Source organism: Tyto alba, unplaced genomic scaffold (genome assembly GCF_018691265.1).
Source record: "Tyto alba isolate M040663 unplaced genomic scaffold, T.alba_DEE_v4.0 Super-Scaffold_16, whole genome shotgun sequence".
NCBI classification, from domain to species: Eukaryota; Metazoa; Chordata; class Aves; order Strigiformes; family Tytonidae; genus Tyto; species Tyto alba.
In genome coordinates, this window is record NW_024881278.1 from 19,758,224 (window position 1) to 19,778,761 (window position 20,538).

At 38.5% G+C, this 20,538-nt stretch overlaps 1 protein-coding gene across 2 annotated transcripts in view; it reads right to left on the bottom strand.

Annotated features, from left to right (window-relative positions):
• Positions 1–942: 942 nt before the first annotated feature.
• The window catches only part of PPP2R5A (protein phosphatase 2 regulatory subunit B'alpha), a 46,131-nt gene continuing 26,535 nt past the window's right edge, over positions 943–20,538 (bottom strand). For both annotated transcript variants that reach the window (XM_032989251.2, XM_032989252.2), the window contains exons 4-13: positions 16,177–16,269; positions 14,068–14,198; positions 13,796–13,855; positions 12,869–12,977; positions 10,409–10,462; positions 6,444–6,494; positions 5,429–5,548; positions 5,197–5,324; positions 2,932–3,033; positions 943–2,154 (exon numbers count right to left, since the gene is read on the bottom strand). In XM_032989251.2, the coding sequence (XP_032845142.1) occupies positions 2,022–2,154; positions 2,932–3,033; positions 5,197–5,324; positions 5,429–5,548; positions 6,444–6,494; positions 10,409–10,462; positions 12,869–12,977; positions 13,796–13,855; positions 14,068–14,198; positions 16,177–16,269 (981 nt within the window). In that variant the 3' untranslated portion in view covers positions 943–2,021. The remainder of the gene's footprint in view (positions 2,155–2,931; positions 3,034–5,196; positions 5,325–5,428; positions 5,549–6,443; positions 6,495–10,408; positions 10,463–12,868; positions 12,978–13,795; positions 13,856–14,067; positions 14,199–16,176; positions 16,270–20,538) is intronic.

Genomic DNA, 20,538 nt, shown 5'->3' on the forward strand with positions numbered 1-20,538 from the left:
TCCCCCTAGTAATTAATGTACTTTTTAAAAAATAAATCCCCATAGCCATCAGCTTCAGTTGCTACATCTCGGCTATGAAGATTTTTTGTTTTATAAGGAAATGTTACTAGAGCAGACCAGCTGATTCCAGCTGAGAACCCTTTCTGTTATATACCTATTTATAGGAATGATTCCATTAGCAGGGGTTGCACAACTTGTTTGAAACAGCCTCTTGTTTGCAATAGCTACTGTGTCATTTTTCTAGTACTAACTCTTGATGTCCCTATTTGTAAATTTTTCAACAACTCATAACAGTTACAGATGCCAGTAATTTGTTCTTTGTACCACTGCAAGGTAAGTGTTAGATTCCCCAACACCTGTATAATTTATCTCCTGTAGACTGTAGGACAGCTGAAAATACTTTTTCAAGAAACACTGTGGAAAGTAAAGGGTTTTCCCCCCCAAATTTTGGACAGCCACCTACCCTGGCAGAGTCTACTTGGCCAGCTGCTGAAGTAGTCTTTTTATATATAACTGACATGTAGAGAGTAGTAGCTAATTGATTTTGATCAAACTGAGATATTACATGTGTAAGCCACTTCAGGCAGCGTTATTCCCATTTCCTCCATGAAACACAACTGCTTGGAGACAAAAATGAAGTAACAAAAGTATAATAAAGTCAACTCAAACACTGTAGTAGAGAGTTTTTTGCCCCCCCGGAAACTGCTTGAATAAAGTCGGTAAACCCACCCAGCAGTAGGTAAAGCCACGCTGGAGCAGAGCAAAGCCTGCTGCCCTACTTACCGGGAAGGAGATGGCAGCAGCCCACGCCTCCAACACTTCTGCCACTCGGTGAAAAGCCACAGGTTATTCAGAGGCATGCACGGTTAACAGGCTCTTTGTAAAAGCCATTCTAAGTCTCCTGGTCTTTATAAACACAAAGATGTGATATACAGCACTAAATACAAACATAAAGACTTTATTGAATGCTGCTCAATTCCCCAAAGATCTTTCATTACAAAAGTTTTCCACACAACTGCAATTTAAGAGATTGGAATGGTACTCTGATAAAAGATGTGAAAAATACTTGATCAAGTAAACAGACAAGACTTCTATTATCAAACTTTCCACTTTTAAGAAACAGACTGCATTTTCTTTAAATAAAACAAGGAACTATCCTCGCTTAAAAAAAATAATCACCCCAATTTTGGTCTCATTCTTCAGTCTATGAGATGCTAATACTAACCCAGTCTCTGAGAGACCTGCACTACTCTGCAGGGAGGCCTTGGGCTGATGAGCATCACTGATGGGCTCGCTCTCTGGAGGAAGCTCCATCCTCAGCTGCAGCAGGAGGAGATCTCCAAGCAGGTCTCCCAGGACCGAGAGGGGCCGAGGCACTCACCAGGTGGTGGGTCAGACGCGTGGGCCGCCCTGACCTGTCCAGGCTGACTTGCTCTCCCTACTTTGCCTCGTTCTGATGTGAGCGTTCTGGAAAGGTGAATCTGCATCCAATCAGGAATTCAAGGACAGCACCACAGCTGAGTTCCTTTCAGTGCTGTAAGGGGCACATACTGAATATCTCGCGTTACTGGTAACGTACCTTGGTTTTATTTGAGAAAATACAGCGCAACTAGAAGCCTTTTCTATCATCTTAACCGAAGTATGCAGCAATGTGAAAAGCACATATAAAACAAGGAAAAAAAATGTACATAGCAAACTATACCACCTATGTGCAACACAATCAAAAATTCAAGTCATAATTCTCACCACTCCCATAATTATTTCACTCATTAAGGATGATAATTCAGTTCTATGAAACATTGGAAGTGACAGTATATCAATAATTAGACAATTTACAATATGCTGTGGTAATGACATCACTTAACTGCTGTATTTAAATTCAAATCTTTACATTTGCCAGAGAAAAAATTGGCTGTTTCTATTATACTGATGAGGTTTCTTTTGCAAATCCTTATATATTTCAAAAGGGTACAAAAAAGTACGTCTGCCAAGTAGACAATTCTTTTAGGTGGTCATTTCTTTTATTTGGCACTTGTATTGTGTGCATTTAGCACATTGTGAGTGCTGTTCTGCTTTTCTGCCATAGCCTTCTTAAGCTTTAACTCCTCTAGCTTTCTCCACAACTCTTCACGTTCCAATTCTTTCTTTTTCTCTCTGTAGAAAAGAGAAGTATCAATTTCAGATGTGTTTTAAGTGCAGTGCAGAGATGCAGTTACTTAACAACTGTGATTTACATCTAGTAATTCCTCTTAAGTTTTTCTCCAAAGCTAGTTTTAGAGGCAATTACAGTTTCCTCTTAAAAAGTGAGCATACAAATTGGTAACGGTTCGTGGCAAAACCGTAGCTTTGCTCCAATGAAGTCAGACAATTGCTGTAGTGTGGCTTTGCACAGGCAACTGCAATTCTAAGGAGCTTCTTTATCACATGCAAACAAATGAAAGGACGAAGCATCTTTGGGGGAGAAGAGCACAACTATAGAAAGGAAACTTAGTGCGTGGTCTCAGCTGGCCTAGGATAGCTGGCGCCTGCCTCCCGTGCTCCACCAGTACAGCTTGGCAGGAGAAGAGGGAGGTTTTAGCTGAGCTATGGAGTGTTCTCTCCAGCTCAGCTTTCCTCAGACAACACCCCAAGGCTGTGGAGCCAGCACCAGGCAGCCCCTCGAAGCAGCAGCACAGCCCCCTTTTCCCAGGGAGGAGAGGGTGCGCTCCCTGCCCCAGGGGCCAGGGAGCTGGGGGGTTCCCGCCTCCGCCCCACCACAGCACTGACACCCCGCGTGGGCCCTTTGCTCCCGGGGCACCCGCCAGCAGCAGCAAACACCAGGTGAGCAGCTCCACTACAGAAGCCCAGAGCCACAACAGTTTTTTGTTTCTTCTCAGCTGGTACATTTTAAATACACATTCGTCAAGGTGCATTTGGAAGAAGAATCGGTACCTTTGCCTTTCTGCTTTATATGAGCTTGTAAGTTCATCAAAAAGCTTGCCGTTCATTTCCATCAGGGTTTTCAGCACATTATATACCAGTGCCACAATGGTTCTAGGACAGAAGGAACACAACCATTACAGAAGGAACTCAGCACAAAATTAACTTCAGTAAACAAGAGTTCAATTTCTTTTTGGATGCTGAACTTCTTTCTCAGGATACTACTGTCAGGTCAGAGTTTCTGAAACAAAATCCTTTATTATAATTTCCCCTGTACATTAGTAAAATGCATATTTAAACTTTTTTTTTTTTTTTAAGGCTATTTAACCTTAAATTCATCATTCTTGTAATTGCATAGGATATACTTGTTAGTACTGTGGCTGTACTATAAAGCCATTCAATTACATTAACATTTAATAAACTGAGTTTTAACAACAATTTTATAGTATTTGAGTAATGAAATATGAGAGTCTAGAAAAGTAGAACTCCTGGCTAATAGCTTCAAGACCGGGCAGAAGAATGCAGCAGAGGAACCAGGGGTGTGTTGTTTAATACAGCTACTAAAATCTCTACCAGCAGCGTTTCAGGGCAGCAGGGTTGTGCTCCATTTGCCCCATTACAGAACTGAACTGGGAACATCAGATAATGGTTTCTGGTACCTCAGTTTCTCAAGGAAAATAAATGGCTTGAGCAATACTGGCTGTGTCTTAGATGGCTGTCTGTCTCCATACTGGGTGTTACTCTTCTTTTTGTGAAAACATTCGCATTTCAATAATTTATCTTAAATATTGTCTTGCTTATCTCCTTTAAACTCACTCTTAATTAGACAAAGAAATGCACAAAGAGCAATAAAACTGAACGTTAAGAAGGTGTCTATCATTAAGCTTATCACTAATCAAGTAAATAGGTGAGTGGTCTTCCCCATCTTTCCCCCGACTAGCAGTTCACCTCTGCACTGCAGTATTGCCTGTAAGGCTGCGGAGCAGGGCGCTGTGCTGTCCTGCAGCCTTCCACAGTGCGTGAAAGAAAATTCAAAGGAAATAACCAAGGCGCCAGGTTTGCCTTTCAGCACACTCTGTCCATTGAGGAACTCCCTCTACTCACCAGAGGCCTTATGCTTCTTCAGAAGCACAGTACTCTCAGCCTATCCACACACCTTTTTTTGTTGTTGTTTAAACACTGGCTTTCACGTTGTTTATTCAGGGTTTATGGTTTTCTGAGAGGAAAAGCTTGATTTTGAACAAGCAGTTCAGTCCATATGGGGCAGCTAGGTAGATATGAGCATGTTTCTCTGCTCTCCAGAACAGATTAAAACCAAAAGAGTTTGACTTTCTTCCCCAAGCTTCCTCATCCTCAAGGTATACAATTATCCTGTGCCCTTCACTTCCTTTGTGAAGAGCCGCTTCTGTCTGCAGCTAGGGTAAGAGGGACATCCTTCCAATTTGTTGAGTCCCCAAGTACTACTAATGCTCCAAGAACTAGTTCTCCAAAATTCAGTCTCAGCTGACACATTCACAACTAGACAAAGCATCTAGATAAAATTCAGAATCATTTCGGAGCCTCTGAGGGCTCAAAACAGGACATCTGCTTTACTTCAAAGCTGTGGGAGGCTCCTGCCTACCCCAGCTTTTGCCTGTATGAGCTTTACATTCTGCAAATTGACTTGCAACTCAATTCAGGATGCTGGATACAAGCAAACTTTGCTTTTCAGTTTTTCAATACAACTACTGCTTCTTTCAAACATGATATAAAGACACTAATATTTAACCTGTGGCATTAAATATAAAATGAAGCAGTCACTCATCTCCCATTCCTACCATCCCTTATAGTGGTATGCATTGCTCATCTCTGACAGTATCTTCTCCCCTTCGTATCTCACTGGGCAGCAGTAACTACTTAAGACACTGACAGAATTTCATTCATCTAAAGTAGTGAAGGACAGCAAGGCATAAGCATAGCAGAAGCATCCCTTGGAAATTGTTTTGGTCTAAGTAGTGTTAATTTGCATTTTTAACTAACACATAAGATCAAATGTGATTACAGTATGAAGACCATCATCCCATTCCCTCATACTTTTTCAGTAAATTCCAGGTCTCCATCATAACAATGCAGAACAGTGAAAGCATGATATCGCTGAAAGTGACCTCCGTTTTAGCATCTGTATTTTCATTGATTTAATGTGATTAACGTAAAAATGAAGTCACATTTACAAGCTTACGATCCAAATCTGAAACAGTGGACAATTTATTTATGGTACTAAAGATAAGCATTACATACGGATTCCAGTGTTCTTTGGAGATCTTGTATAAACTGCCAAACATAATTGGTAGAATTTTATCAATGTTCTCCTCAATCAGGCTAAGAATATATTCATTATTCCAGAAGTACAAAGCTCTTTCTGCAACCTGAAACAGAAAGTTTAGGGGTCAACAGCCACAAAATAAATTACTACAAGTTGGGATTTTTGGTGGGGTGTTTGGTTTGGTTTTTTGTTTTTTTTTTTTTTTACCTGAAAATGTGAACTTGACACACACTTGGATATTTGCTTAAATAAAGGTTCTTCTATTTTTTTGAATTGTGTCGGTTCTATTACATCTAAGATTTCTTCAATTTCACCTAAAAACATTACCTGTTTGTATAAAAGAAATATATCAAAAACTATCAGAATGTTTTATCACCATTGTGAAGAGAAACAAAAAAAAAAACAGCGCAGACATTAGTCATGAATTCTGCAAAGAACACTGTATGTAATTACTATGCATTAGACATCCACAGGTTTTTTGCAGCCTGAAAGAAGTCAGTCATCAGCTTCAGCTACCAGGTTACAGCTCACATCTTGTGTGTAATTGCTCTGAACACTTCACCTAACTGCTTCTGCAGACTGTGTTTTTTTACAGTTAAAAAAAACGGTAGAGCATTTTATTTCTTCAAGAATTGCTGCAGAGATTACCATTGTTTGACATCTCCAAAGTAGCTTTTTAAGGGATAAATAGTTAATTCCTGTTTTAAATTACAACCAGCAGAACACTAGGTAGGTGGCACAGAAAAAATTAACACCACTCACACAAACAGGGACAACAGCGCTAAGGGACTCCACTTCTAAAGAGCTGTAGGGGGGTGGGATCTGGTGGCATAAATCAAACTCTTGATTTTTAAACTCATTTTAACGACATAGGAGAAACTAGAAGAAAAAAATCCCCAAGACCATTTTAAGTTATTTTTATACTACAGAAAAAGAATGTATGTATGCTTTATTAGATACTTACTCGGTACCTCAAATGCTATACAATATCTGAATCAGAATGTAACTTTTAGTATAGTTTTAAGATAGTAACACCATAGTAAGAACAGACATACGAAACAATTGCACTGAGTTGCATGACAAAGATGAGTGCATCGAGAAGCTTCAAGAACTGCAAGTTTTCTGCAAGATCTCTTGAAAAGCACAGCAGGCAGAGAGGAGGTCTGTGAACCTGCCACACACTTTACATCACAGCAGACACCAGAAAGGAGATGAAACCAACCTCTTTCTGACTGCAAGTTTTTGGCCAAAATTTGAGCAGTCCTCTGATTACCTGTATTAAAAATACAAACGAGTTAAAGCAGAACAAGTTTCTATTACATATTTGATAAGATTAAAAAAAGTACATCTGATTTTCTTTATCCAGAGGTTCAACAAAAACTGAATACAGCTAAATGTAGTTCCACTGAAAATAAATACTGTGCTCTCTCATTTAAATATTTATCTTGTTCAGGTTATCAGGATAATTTAGACCCTTATCACTTTACAAGTCTTTGATTATCTGGTAACACCCTGCTCCCATCCCAGTACATACAGTAATTGATAGGATGCTGATAACATCAAAGCATCACAAAATGAAGTTAATTCCCCTGTAGCTAGATATCCCACAATATTTTTTGTCTTCTACTCATCCATACTTTGGGGACCAACTCTCTTGGCATCAAGGTTTGAAGCCCAAGAACAAGTGGTATACGCTGACTGCAAAGAGGGCTATACAGAAGAGCCATGGCCTCCACCACTCCCTTTTTTTCCTTCTAAAAATTTGAAATGTTAAAGACTGGAAAAAAACCAACCAACCAAACAAGCAAAAAAGCCCCACCACAAAACAAAACAATGATGTGAACTTACATGTCATCTAAATTACTAAATTAATGCTGGCCAGAAAAAAAAAAAAGCTGTGACTGTATGTTTCGGAAGCAAAAACATTCTCAGATCTTTATAAACTTTCATTCCGAAGAAAGGACCTCTATTTTTATGTTACAGCAGCACCTCATTGATCATATCCAACTGTAAAACTTCACTATCTGAATACCTTCTGTATTTGCTTTTTGACATGTTGATTTTCCAAACACCCCACCCCACCCCCTGCCCAGTTTCCCAGCTGGCTCTTTTAGTCACAACTGTGTGTGCTGTTAAGGTGACTTTCCAGAGAAGGAGTTAATATGATTTTAAGTGCTCACAAGTCTTTATCCCCAAATACTCACATATCCTGCTACTACAAAACAATGTCACTTCAAATGACACTGAACAAATGCAGAAACCTCAGGCAGCTGGTGAAGTCCTCCTACGCTCAAATCCACCAAACCAAAGCGAGTTACAAAGCAAGAACAGATTCCTTACAGAGCCCTGACCATATGGTTCTACATCGCTGGCTGAAAGATGCAACTGAAATAACCAACGGCAGCATCGGACACCTGGTGAAGGATCGGGAGGCCTGGGTCAGCCCGCGCAGGAGACAACTCGGTGTCTGGCCCACCGAGGCACAGCTCCTTCCCTCCCCCCCTCAGCCGCTGGCCAGGCCGGGGCCTGGTTCGGCGCGGCGCGGCCTCCTCGCTGCCTCCAGGGGCAGAGCGGGAGAGCTGGGGCAGCCGGCAGGTTTGGGCTCCCCCATCTCACTGCAATTGTCCCATCTGGCTGTCCTTCCCTCACTTGCTTCTCTTCCACTCCCAAGGAATCCGACTTGCCTGAATTAATGACATTTGTTTCTCTAGATTCATAATTTAGTCTATGTAAATACACTTGAGGTCTATTTTCTGTTAATTAGCTCGTAACTGAATGACTCAGTTATATACTATTGATACTTTGTAATTCTTAAGAACCCAAACATTTACAGGGATAATAGCTTTCTCGGCTGACACCTTTCCTTCCTCCAGAACACTGCAAGTAAGCCAAAAAATTTCAGACAAGCACATTTTCCAAAGAAAAGCTGTGAGAACCTAACACACACCCCTAATTGGAGAATGAATTTACTGGTCTCAAAAGCATAAAATTGAGTTAGCTGGAAGAGTCTAGTTTCCAGCACTTGTTATTGTAAGAATGCTGAATATACTCCACTAGAGAGACTCATATTCTCAACTTGATAAAGAAATAATAACATATTCCAACTAGAACAGTACAGACCTCAACAAGATACCTATTCATTGCTCCTCAGAGAGAATATCAGTTTCCACCTTGACTGTGCTTTCATATTAAAAAGCTGACACATGCACATTTATGTTTGAAGATTTTATTCAAAGAAATATTCACATGAATGTAGATCTGAAATCGTGCTGCTCTTACTACACAAAACTCTTAAGATTAATATTCTTCCCTGAGCCACAGAATTCCCATGAAGTGGCTTACAACACTAGCCACCTGCTAGAAACCTTACCTCACCTCCAAGGACCGCTTGTTTAGCCTGATTTCCTCAATGCAAAGGCCACTGCACTTGGCAGGGTTAGGTAACAAACTCTTCTTGTCAGCTCTGCAAACATCAGGGCTGACCTAGGGCTGACTACCATAGTTACAAGAGCTCAGATTGAATGTCCTCTAAATTGACCCTGAGTGACAATTCCTGCCAGAAAAATAACAGTAAGGTACTCGTGAAGACAGCCTTCTGATGGAGTTCTTAAAATATAACTTGACCTCAAGCCAAAAAAAATTTCAAATGCCATCCCAGCAGTTGCCCCAAATTTTAACATTTACTTTTCAACCATTTCAGGAAGTTTCTTAAAGCTTCACTTCTTATCATCTTATTAACTTTTACTCCTTTACAAAGCCAGTTTTACTACATACTCAGAGTAATGACCAAAGTGAGAACAGGCAGTGACTCAGCAGCGAGTTCTCGTGTCTTCTCCATTCTAAATTCATCTTTACTGATTAAGGGGCAACCAGAACTGTATATACTACAGTCCAGATGAAGTCTTAGAATTGCACTATGGTACTCCTACTTCAAAAGCACTGCCTTCTTCACTTTGAAATTTGGGCTCCGATCCTGCATCACAGTTCTGTAAATTCGTATCAGGAAGTTCTGACTTTGTCACATTGTCACTTCATTCAATCTTGGAGGTTTTTATGTAATACTACACATTTTCTGCTCACATGTCAACTTTAACTGCCAAAATGCCTGGGTTGTTTTATCTCGACTTAAATAAGGCTTACGCAATTCCTTCTGCTTGCCCAATGCAACAAATTTATTAGCCAGTGTAGCTGGCAACACCCTAATGCAGGGGTAAAGAAGATGCTTCAAGTAGACAAGGCAAATTTACACAGTCCAGTCGACTACCTTCCACCACCCACAGAATAATTTGTCCTCTGATGAGGATCATCAATACTTAAGTGGCTGTGCAGAAAATAAGCTTCCACTGAAAGACGGGTGAAGATCTATGTGGTTTCCACAAAGCAGTTTATCTTTTTTATTTTACAGAAAAATTTACATTTTGCAAAAGCTCTTTATTTTTCTGGCACAAAAAGGGATAGAGTACTTAAATATCAACATATCTCTCCTAATGGAAGGATTTCTGATTGTCCAACTAAAACCAGTGTCTGTGTCCCCATGAGCTGCTGTGCTGCCCTGAGCCTGCATTCTTCTTCACAGGCACTGCCAAAGCCCTTGCATGAAGCACTGCAAGCCCCTTTTTAGCTGAGCTGTCAATATGTATCATGGGAGATTCAGTCTGGCAAAAGGCACTGATGCCTGAAGCACCTGCATTGTAACTGCTAAGAGGCAGCCCAGTAACTGAAGAGACAGAACAGAAACAGTACATTTGGAATTTCAGAGTTCTTTCTGTCTAAATAAAGTGTTGTTGTTCTTTTCAACTTTTATTTTGGGATTGTTTATTCCCTAAAATATTTCAGCTTTATGCAGTGGCTAGGCACAAGCCATCAGCACCAAAAATATTGAAATTTTAGTTCTCACCAGGAGGGAGTACAGTTGTTATATGCCTTCTTGTATGAGGTAATTTGCATTGTATCATTGGTTGAAACTTTTATTTAAATTTGTCCTCTATCTTGGTCACCGGTTACGAGATAACTGCCCTTTCAAACCCAGAATTTTCTTAAGTGTTCTAGATTTTTTTTTTTTTTTTTCTCCCAGAAAACTCCTATGGATCATTAATCAAGATAGCACAGATAGCACTTCTAACAAGTTACACTGAAATATTTAGTTGAAATTAAAAATAGAAAAACATTCAACTGAAAAACACTTACAGGCTCTGTTAAAGTTGTATCTTTTTCCAGGAACTGTACAACACAATAGGCGAGCTAGAATGCAAGTCATATGATTATTTAGTTTAAACAGACACTGTTTAGACATTGCAGCATAACTAAATATCACAACTTACAATGGAAGCACTTCAGACTGGGAGGGCAGCAGGGGGAAGCCAACCCAAACCAGCCCTACACAGCCATTTTAAATTCTTCCAAACTAAACAAAACAGCAATTAACGCAGCACCGTTAATTAATACCAGCCTGTTCCATCTTACAAAAACTTCCTGTATACCAAAAATCTTATTTTTTTTTTTCATCCTATAAGGAAATTACTTTTAAGCTTGACAGATATTTCCCTAGCTCAGATCCAGTATCCAGACAGATTCTTCTCAACATCAATTACTGTATTAACATTACAAAGCTATCACTGTCAAATGTCTATATTGAAGTAAAGAAGGTGATGCTTCCAGTCAAAAAAAAAAAAAGTTCTAAAGCAGGTTTGACTGAGCACACACTGCACAAGTACTAGGCATCTACAGCACGCAACATACAGTGATAAGATTACAGGTGAAAGAATTTTAACGTATTACATGGCCACAGGAGATCAGGCAGCATCTGTCGAGCTGAGTATCCTGTCCCCAGCAGTGGCCAACAACAAATGCCTGTGGAAGAGTGTATGAAGCGGGGGAAACATAATGTGATTAAGTCACCAGCATGCTCTCCCAGCCTCTAGTGATTTCTGTCCAGGGGTCTTCTCAGGACAAAGTGTGATGATATACATTATATAATTACTTACTGTTTAGTTACTTAGCACGTAGTTAAGTAACTGAACAACTATACCTCTGCCCAGTGCAGAAACCATACAACAATCCTATTGCTAAAGTAGTTACAATCCTAGATTCCATTAAGACTGATTTTAAGAAGTCACAGTATTTTTCAACTCACAATGTAAAGCAAAGAAAAATTTTACATGCATTACCCATACATTTCAATACTTAGGATGCCTGAATTCAAGCACTACCTCTCCATTATTTTTTTTAATCTGTTATACCAAAGCAGATAATTACAATACTCTAGTTGCAACAGGTCTAATTTATTTCTTCTACCCTTAGGCTAAGGATGTGTATGTGTAGATTCAAAAAATAATAAGTGTCACACATTAATCTCATGAAATCCCACTATATATATAGTACAGTAATGCTTTATTGTTCAAAGACAAAGACTCAAACTTAATTTAGCTTTAAGGCTTTAACTTTTTAGGGTAGGCTAATCTTGCACTGTAGCAACAAAGCAAGCAGGCCACTCCTGATTGTAAAGCAGATTTAATGCTTGTTTACACCTTTGGGATAACACGAAACCAGAAACACAGTGCTGAGACTGCACATGGCACTAGCGGTTTATGAAGGGAAGGATGAGTAGCCTGGTCAGCAATCCAAACGCTACTTTCAGGCACACAGTACAGCTGAAATAACTGGACTCTTCCAGGTACCGATGAACCAGACTAAAGCTATCATGGAAAACAGGACAGCTTGCTGTACTGATCTATCAGTGAGAATACCTTCGGCAAGTGACCGTCCCTTTCCTATCACTGACTCATTCCATGGAGCGGCCAATTGCATAGCAATTAACCACAAACACAAGTGATATAATTAAATTAGAACTTTATATGAGAATTAGGAATTAACTGAGCTCATGTCTTGATCCTGTTTGTAAGCTATATAGTCATAATTTCACTTTCATTAGAAACTCATTTCCTTGTATCTTTAGTCTATAAGGAGCTGTATTAGTGAGCTAAGTTAACAAAGCTAGTTTTTAATTAGGCACAGCAGAATTACTTTCAAGTTTGCATCAAGTGTATTCAGCACCATATGTCTGGAAAGGATATACATTATTCCTCAAATAAAATGCTGAACGTCTGTGCAAAGTATAAGAATGGAAGTCAAATGAACTGCAGCATTCTGACAGCGTGTCATAGATCTACATAATTTCTAGCTGATCCAGAAAGCTACTACACATTTCTGCCATTTATACGCAACATTCTCCTCCCCATCACTAGTATGGTTTTAGAAGTAAAAAAGCACTTCTGAAATAAGTACCTGGCCAAACTCCAGGTCCCTTTATACACAGCATTTAGGTTACATAAAGGAAGCGATAACAGCACAAGGTCCTGGGATTAAATGAAGTTTAAAGTGTGACAAAACTAGCAAGCAAAAAAGCTTCTCACTTCAGCTGACATGACTTCGACTCCCTGTTATATTCTTTCACTTTTAATATATGTTAAATATTATCTCAAAATTAACATTTAGACATAAGATCTGTAAGATCTTTTCAAAAACCGGGGACTGAATTTGCAAATATTTTGGAATATTGATATTCTAACACATACAGCTTTAAATTTCATTGGTTTCAAATGCAAATACAAAAAAACCCACCACTCTTAAAAATAGGCAAAAGCTTACCTGTGCATGAAACAAAGCTAATCCCTTTGCAGTATGCATGGGAATCAGAACTTTCATAAGGAACTGTTTGTGTTCTGCTTTCAGTGGCAGTGCAAAACCATTGATAATACTGAAAACATGAATAAGCAGGATTTTTATTAAAAAAAATATTTTTTTCCTAGCAAGTCAAGAATTTCTGTAAATTCAAGAGACATTCAATTTCTGATTTGATTTCTAAACCTGATTATTTTGAAGCCATAAAATAGCTCTACATATACACAACTTTTAAAGTGTTGGTATCCTGTGAGTTTAGACTCTTAGTAGGAATACCAGAGAACCATAGAAGAAGTCAAATAATACTCATTAGATGATTACTTTTACCATGACCTCCATTAAGTAAAATCATCTACGGTAAGTCTTGCTGTCTAACCAGTAATATTTATAAAAATTTCTACTGTGAAATATATGTGACCATTTTAGAAAAATAGAAAATACTACCACAAAAAACTTCAAAGTTAAAAATTAAATTAAATAATGTCAAAGAGAACTAAAAACCCCTAGCACTTACAAGGCTTTCCTGAATAGAATTTAAAGAAAACCAGCCTACTGAAGATTAAAGCATTTCATTCAGCATAAGGGCAAAAGCTGACATTGATTTTCTGAACGCCATCTATCAGATATAAGCAAGAGTAGATATTCCTGACAAACAAGGACTCAAGAAATACTTTGCCAGTCATTTTTAAAACTTGCATTGAAAAATAATAATTTATACTCTATATCCTAATTTGATATTCACATGGTAACTCAGACAATATTAGATTATATAAGTGACTGCACTTCACTCGTTACTGTAATAATTCTCTTCCCCAGCCCCCATCCCCAAAGCAAGAAAGCTGAAGCAAACACCCACAATAACATTTTATATTTTTTGTGCCAGATTAAACTTACCTTCCTAGTATCTCAAGAAGTTCAGCAACACCATTGAAGTGCTCAGTTTCATATATAAACCTGTTACAAAAAAAGACAACCTTCAAAAAAAAATCAAAACAGAGGATCAGAAATCCCAAAGAAATAACCTTTAATAAGTTTCAAATATTTGAAAGCCAGATCACAGACCAAAACCAGGACTTCTATTTCAAGAATAAATCACTGCAGACCCAGACCATGAAGGCAAGAAAAATATTCCTCAACCTAGTCATACACACAAATATACAGCGTACCTGAGGAAAATGTTGTTAATCTGTTTCCTGATGAAAGCTCTTAAACCGAGGAATTTTCCGTAAATTCGATGAAGAACTGTCTTTAGGAAATCACGTTCTCGTGGGTCTTCACTGTCAAAGAGCTCCAACAACTTTAAAAATTAAACTGAAATTATTACTTTTGAAAAGACTTAAATTTTGTTATGTTACTAAACAATTTGAGTTTTATCTTTAATATAAAAGTTTACTTTAGAAAAATTGGAATCAGTTTAACCAAAAATTTTGTTTGGATGTCAATACTGTATTTGCAAAATCAGATTTTTAAAGATGATTATTTAGAAAACAAACAAACAAAAAAACCCAGCTACTTCATTCCCTTCAAAAGTCTGTATATAACAGACCAAGCCATTCCAAGAACTGCTATATTACCAAAATAAAAATGAAATTATGAATGAGATTATCAAACCTTAGGTAAATGGATTCACTTGGGTCTTCAAAAAATTGTAATCAATCAAATCTGTGTCAGATATTTACAATTTCTTAATTAAAATCCTGTACTGTTCATCTCAAAAAGCTAACTTGTGTCTTGAAGGTTAAGCAAAATCATTCCTATACAAGATATTTCACATCTAATGATTTAATCTGATGGGGGTCATAAAATATGCATAAAATACGTAATAATTAATTGATTCTTTGCTAATACAGACTAAAAACTTTTTCTTTCTTGTAGAAAGTTTTCCAAGACCATACTCACTTGAAGACATCAAAAGATATTCCAATCCCACTACAGACCATTATTTTAGTAATTTTTTTTCCTGCATGTCCAAGCAAGAGCATATTCAGAAATCCTAACTGCACTAAACAAGTTAGTAACTTAGCTCAAAGCAGTCACTACAGTCTCCTGCTCGGGCCAGGTCTGTGAGCTTAGGTATGTCTATACCAAGCAGCATAAGGGACTGGAAACAGCTGTTCAGGAACTTTGTTCAGGCTCATTTCAATTTTATATTTAGAAGGAATTTCTTAGGGTCACTACTCCACTTTTTTTTTCCATATATAGCTAGCTGCTCATTGCATTGTCTTTCTTGTACTCTAGAAAAAGATCAAGTGAAATGTCAGGAATTGAAACTTTGCAACATGGCTCTTAAGAGCCATGGGTCAATTAGTAAATTGGATACCCAGAGCCAATAGTTCAGCAGCCGCCTCAGGCCTAGATTTTGTGGGAAAGGTGAATAAAACAAAGAAGGAAACACTTAAGAACAGTAAAACCAAACAAGTGGAAATTAAATGCAGTCTCTGAAGATGGGGAGGGAAAGTGTCCATCTATGTTTTTACTTTTCATTGCTCTACTGTGATGGCTTGCTAGCACTCACTCTTCAGATACTGAACTTTTCCTTGACAAGCAAGTATTCTGACATAGTAAAAAAAAAAGAAAAAACAAACAAACAAAAGCCCCAAACAAACTCCACCAAGTTAACTTTGGACAAAAATTGTTAATAGTATTCTACAGCCTAATTCCTTGAGAAGTTATATTTAAAATGAAATCTCACTTCACTTTCTTGCTCATAGTTACTTTGCATGGTGAAGCATGATCTTCTTATGTACTTACTTGATTCTCCTTCTGTGGTTAACAGACAAGAGACTGACACTGTCTAGTCACAAGTCAGCAGATGTTAGAACACATTTAATTTATAATAAGTACATGAGCTTTTTACAAGAGAAAAAAGTAGTTTGCTCTAAGTTTTCTCTTGACAAATCCATGGAAAAAATAAAAAAGAAAAACCACGTAAAAGCACTACAACAATTTAACCAGCACATTGTTCATATGACTGGAAACAGGTTACAAATCATTAAAAACACAATTTGTATTTACAAATGACAACTATCTTGCATCACAAAGCACTGAGGTTGATACCTGAAAACAAAGTGTTTCTGAAGTTACTAATTACATATAGCCTGAGTGGTATGATGTGCTGTTTATTTAATGTTTGGCAGAAACCACTGTTGGAACAACTAAAATTTAACCCTCTGCCAACATGAGAGCTTTACTATCTCCTCAGCTGTACAGTGATCTGATCAGTTAGGCTTGAGAGGTGACCTTTAAATCTGGGGGTGGGAAAACTCTCTACTTACCTGCTGTACAAATTTCTGGTCAATATATCGCTTTGCAATGCTAGGCTGAAAATCTGGGCTCTCCAAAAACCTCAGGAAAAATTCATACACCAACTACAAACAATGAAATTAAAATTTTGAAGTTAGTAAGTATACCATAACACAGATCTCAGCCCCGCCACCAGGACTATTCACATGACTAAATGGTACAAAAGGAAACCAAAACCTAACACATCACTGCTTAATCTCAGCCTCTACCAGAATTTACTGAAAGAATTACTGTAAGTATCAAGAACACTTTACTTCCCAGAAGAGTCAAAGCTTAATAAATAATCTACTGAAAATATCACTATTAGACAAAAAATTACTTCTAAGTATTACATGTATTCACATTTCCTAGTAGATTAAGAATTTATTATGCAGAAATAAGTTACCAAACACTTCTAAACACTGAGGGTAAAATTAAGTGCTCTAGCATCATGTAATTCCTTAAATAGATGAAGAAAAGTCTGCTAAGTGTTCCTGAAAATAAGTTTCAGCTGCAAACTCCAAAAATTAATACACAGAAACTTAAGAATTTGGCCTAACATTAGGTTTCTATATCCTGGACACTCAATCCACAGAATCAGAATCATTTAGGTTGGAAAAGACCTTTAAGATCATCGAATCCAATCGTAAACCTAACACTGCCCAGTCCACCACTAAACCATGTCCCCAGGTGCCACATCCACTCATCTTTTAAATACCACCAAGGATGGCGACGCAACCACTTCCCTAGGCAGCCTGTTCCAATGTTTAACCACCCTTTCAGGGGAATTTCCTCATATCCAATCTAAACCTCCCTTGCTACAACCTGAGGCCATTTCTTCTTGTCCTATTGCTTGTTACTTGGGAGAAAACACCTACAACAGGACACTGCCAAATTATCTTCAACATCCCTTGTATTTAGTAGCATATTATTTCTACTGAGTTCCAGTCCCCATTCACCATGATCCTACAGTTCCCACAGATTGAAATACAGACAGGAGATAGAGCTAGTGAGGGACTGAGGTAGGAAAGAGGCATGAAGAAGCCAGAGCACAAGTCCCGTAATTTGGGGTTCACTAAGTCCAAGACACAAAATATTGCACTTCCATAACAATGGCAGATTTATAAAATACACATAGGGCATCTCTGAACTATGACAGAATTAAGAGGAAAGATATCTTACGTTTAGATACATTCAGGGCTGCTTATGTTCTCAATACTTATTTCTTAACTTCATGTTAGCTGAACAACTGATTAGTAATAAAACTAAAATGCAATTTAGGTACATACAGACATCACTGATCGGACTTCTAAATAAAATCCACACAGAGCTGTGGTCATACTCATAAACATATTTCAATCATTACCACTAAGAGTACTTATTAAACTGAGAGCCAACACCCAAGTAATTCATAACTATAATTATGAAGTTCACTTGAGAGAACAGCTTGACAGTAAGTACTTTTTATCTAGAACATTTGAGAAGGCAGTTACTTATGCATAGCCTCAAGGAGAGTATACTGTATCTGCAAAGCAGAAGCTCAGAAACACAAGCTCCCCTTCACTCTCTTCCCCTGACAGACTGTAACAAGGGCTTTTCATATCAGCAGTTTAAATGTACACAAATTTCATGTAACTGTATTAAAATCCAAGCTTCCCTGTACAGTCTTGATTTGCCTTCTTGTGCATAAACACAATAGCACACAGTTGCACAACAGACAACATAAGACAGAACATTTAAAAGCTTAGTAATATACAACCCAATAGTATAATTTTAAATAGTTCCATACTCTACCCTTTGTCTTAGGACAAGATCAACCATGGCTATTTAATATCTACATCAGTGACAGACAGTAGCATCAAGTACACCCTCGGCAAATTTTCCAGTGACACCCAGCTGTGTGGTGGGTGACACGCTGGAGGGCAGGGATGCCATCCAGAGGGACCTGGGCAGGCTGGAGAGGTGGGCCCGTGCAAACCTCATGAAGTTCAACAAGGCCAAGTGCAAGGTCCTGCACATGGGTCGGGGCAATCCCAAGCACAAATACAGGCTGGGGGATGAATGGATTGAGAGCAACCTTCTGGAGAAGGACTTCGGGGTATCAATGGATAGAAAACTGACTGTGAGCCAGCAATGTGCACTCACAGCCCAGAGAGCCAACCTTGTCCTGGGCTGCATCAAGAGAAGCGTGGCCAGCAGGTCGAGGGAGGGGATTCTGCCCCTCTACTCTGCTCTTGTGAGACCCCCCTGCAGTGCTGTGTCCAGCTGTGGGGCCCCCAACATCAGAAGGACATGGACCTGCTCGAGTGGGTCCAGAGGAGACCACAAAGATGACAGTGGGGCTGGAGCACCTCCCTTGTGAGGCCAGGCTGAGAGAGTTGGGGTTGTTCAGCCTGGAGGAGAGAAGGCTCCGGGGAGGCCTTACCGCAGCCTTTTGGTAATTAAAGAGGCCTTAGCAAAAAAAAGACTGGGACAGATTTTTTAGTAGGGTCTGTTGCAATTGGACATGTGGTAATGGTTTTAAGCTAAAAGAGGGTAGAATCAGACCAGATATAAGGAAGAATTGTTTTGTTGTTTTTGTTGTTTTTTTTTGTTTGTTTGTTTGTTTGGTTTTTTTGTTTTTTTTTTTTTTTTTGACAATGAGGGTGGTAAAACACTGGAACAGGTTGGCCAGAGAGGTTGCAGATGTTCCATCTCTGGAAATGTTCAAGGTCAGGCTGAATGAGGCCTTGAGCAACCTTATCTATTTGAAGACATCCCTGCTCACTGTAGCGGGGTTGGACTAGATGATCTTTAAAGGTCTTTTCCAGCCCAAACCATTCTATGATTCTACTGATCTTTTTCAAGCTAGAAATTAAATAAATTAATTAGTGGTCTGTATTGAAATGGGAAACATATGGGTGAAGGGAGGTTACTAGTACAGCTTCATAAGGATTAATTTTGGAATTAAATTTCATTAAGTATTTCTATAATAAATTCCTGTACTGAATATTTCTATCAGTGACCACAGCAAAGAATAGTCGTGTGTGATATCTGTGTAGACAATGCCACAATACCAGAAGCCACACCAGGAAAAAAAAAAAATATCAGAAGCCACACCAGAAAAAAAAAGAAAAAAAAAGTATGTCAAGTTATCAATAAGAAAGGACAAGTTGACCCTGAAGATCTGTAGTAATAAATACATGATAAAACTCAAGGATTGCAAAGTCATAGTTAGAGATCAAAAAAACCACTCTGCTAAACTTTTGCAAGCCTTTAAGCTGAGAAAGGGTTAACCACTGGATGACTAAGACCCAACTACACAATGAAGACAAGGAAGTGACAGATGAAATCCTGGTATATTCCAGGAAGATACTGACAGTAGAGAAGCACAGTCCTATACATGCTTGAGGAAATTTATTCAAGCCTGAAAGGATACCGAGAAGGAGCCACTAAAATTGTCATGGGACAGAGCACCTTTGACAAGTGAAAATTGAATTGGCACATTTTGTTTCCCCTAAAGGACAGGAGGAGGAAAGATAATTATGGCTTCTTTCCATAAACTGATATGGGGACTGGGATTAACTTGGTTCTTCTGCTTGATGTTTAAGCATAGTGCTGTAACATCTTGGTACAAACTGTCCCAGATTAAGTTTAGGGTATCAGTTGGGATCAAAACCAAGGTACATCTCATCTATAAAATAGAACAAATCAGTATTAATGCAAGATTCTCAATATATGATGACAAATTAATGAGTTACACATCTCATTTCTAATATAGGGAGAGTATGCATTATGTGAAGCATTCAACTGGTTATTAAACATATGCAATTCCAGAACCACAACTGTTGCTATTGTTCTTAAAGAGCGTTCAGAGAAACAAAATCTAGTGCTCAAAAATCCAGTTTAAGCTATACTGAAGGAAAGTTTTACGCACTGAAGGAGTATTTATGCAGTTCTAATGCTTACAGAATAGTCTAGCTTCCTGATAATTAGTACCACTGCTCCTAGAACAGGTACAGCTGGTAGAAGGTATCAAACAACTTTGGAAATCCATAAGAGCCTTGGGAAATCCATGAAGTTTTATCTGAGGCGTTTCGGGAAGCAAGATGCAATGGCCATTTCTGGATAGTCAGCCTTGCCCTTCTCCTAAGATAGCAAACATTAGCATACAGAAGCATAACAACAACAACTGTCAACTAGGGGGACAAGAATAGGTTCTAGCCACAACAGATACTGGCTGCTCCTACCTACCAAAAAAAAATACAGGTATGCTCAACTTTGAGTTTAACTGAAGCATTAACAATGGAAATACTAAATCAGTGAAGAACTTCAGGATTTAGTATTTTGGTTCTCAAAATTGGTCTGCTGGGTCA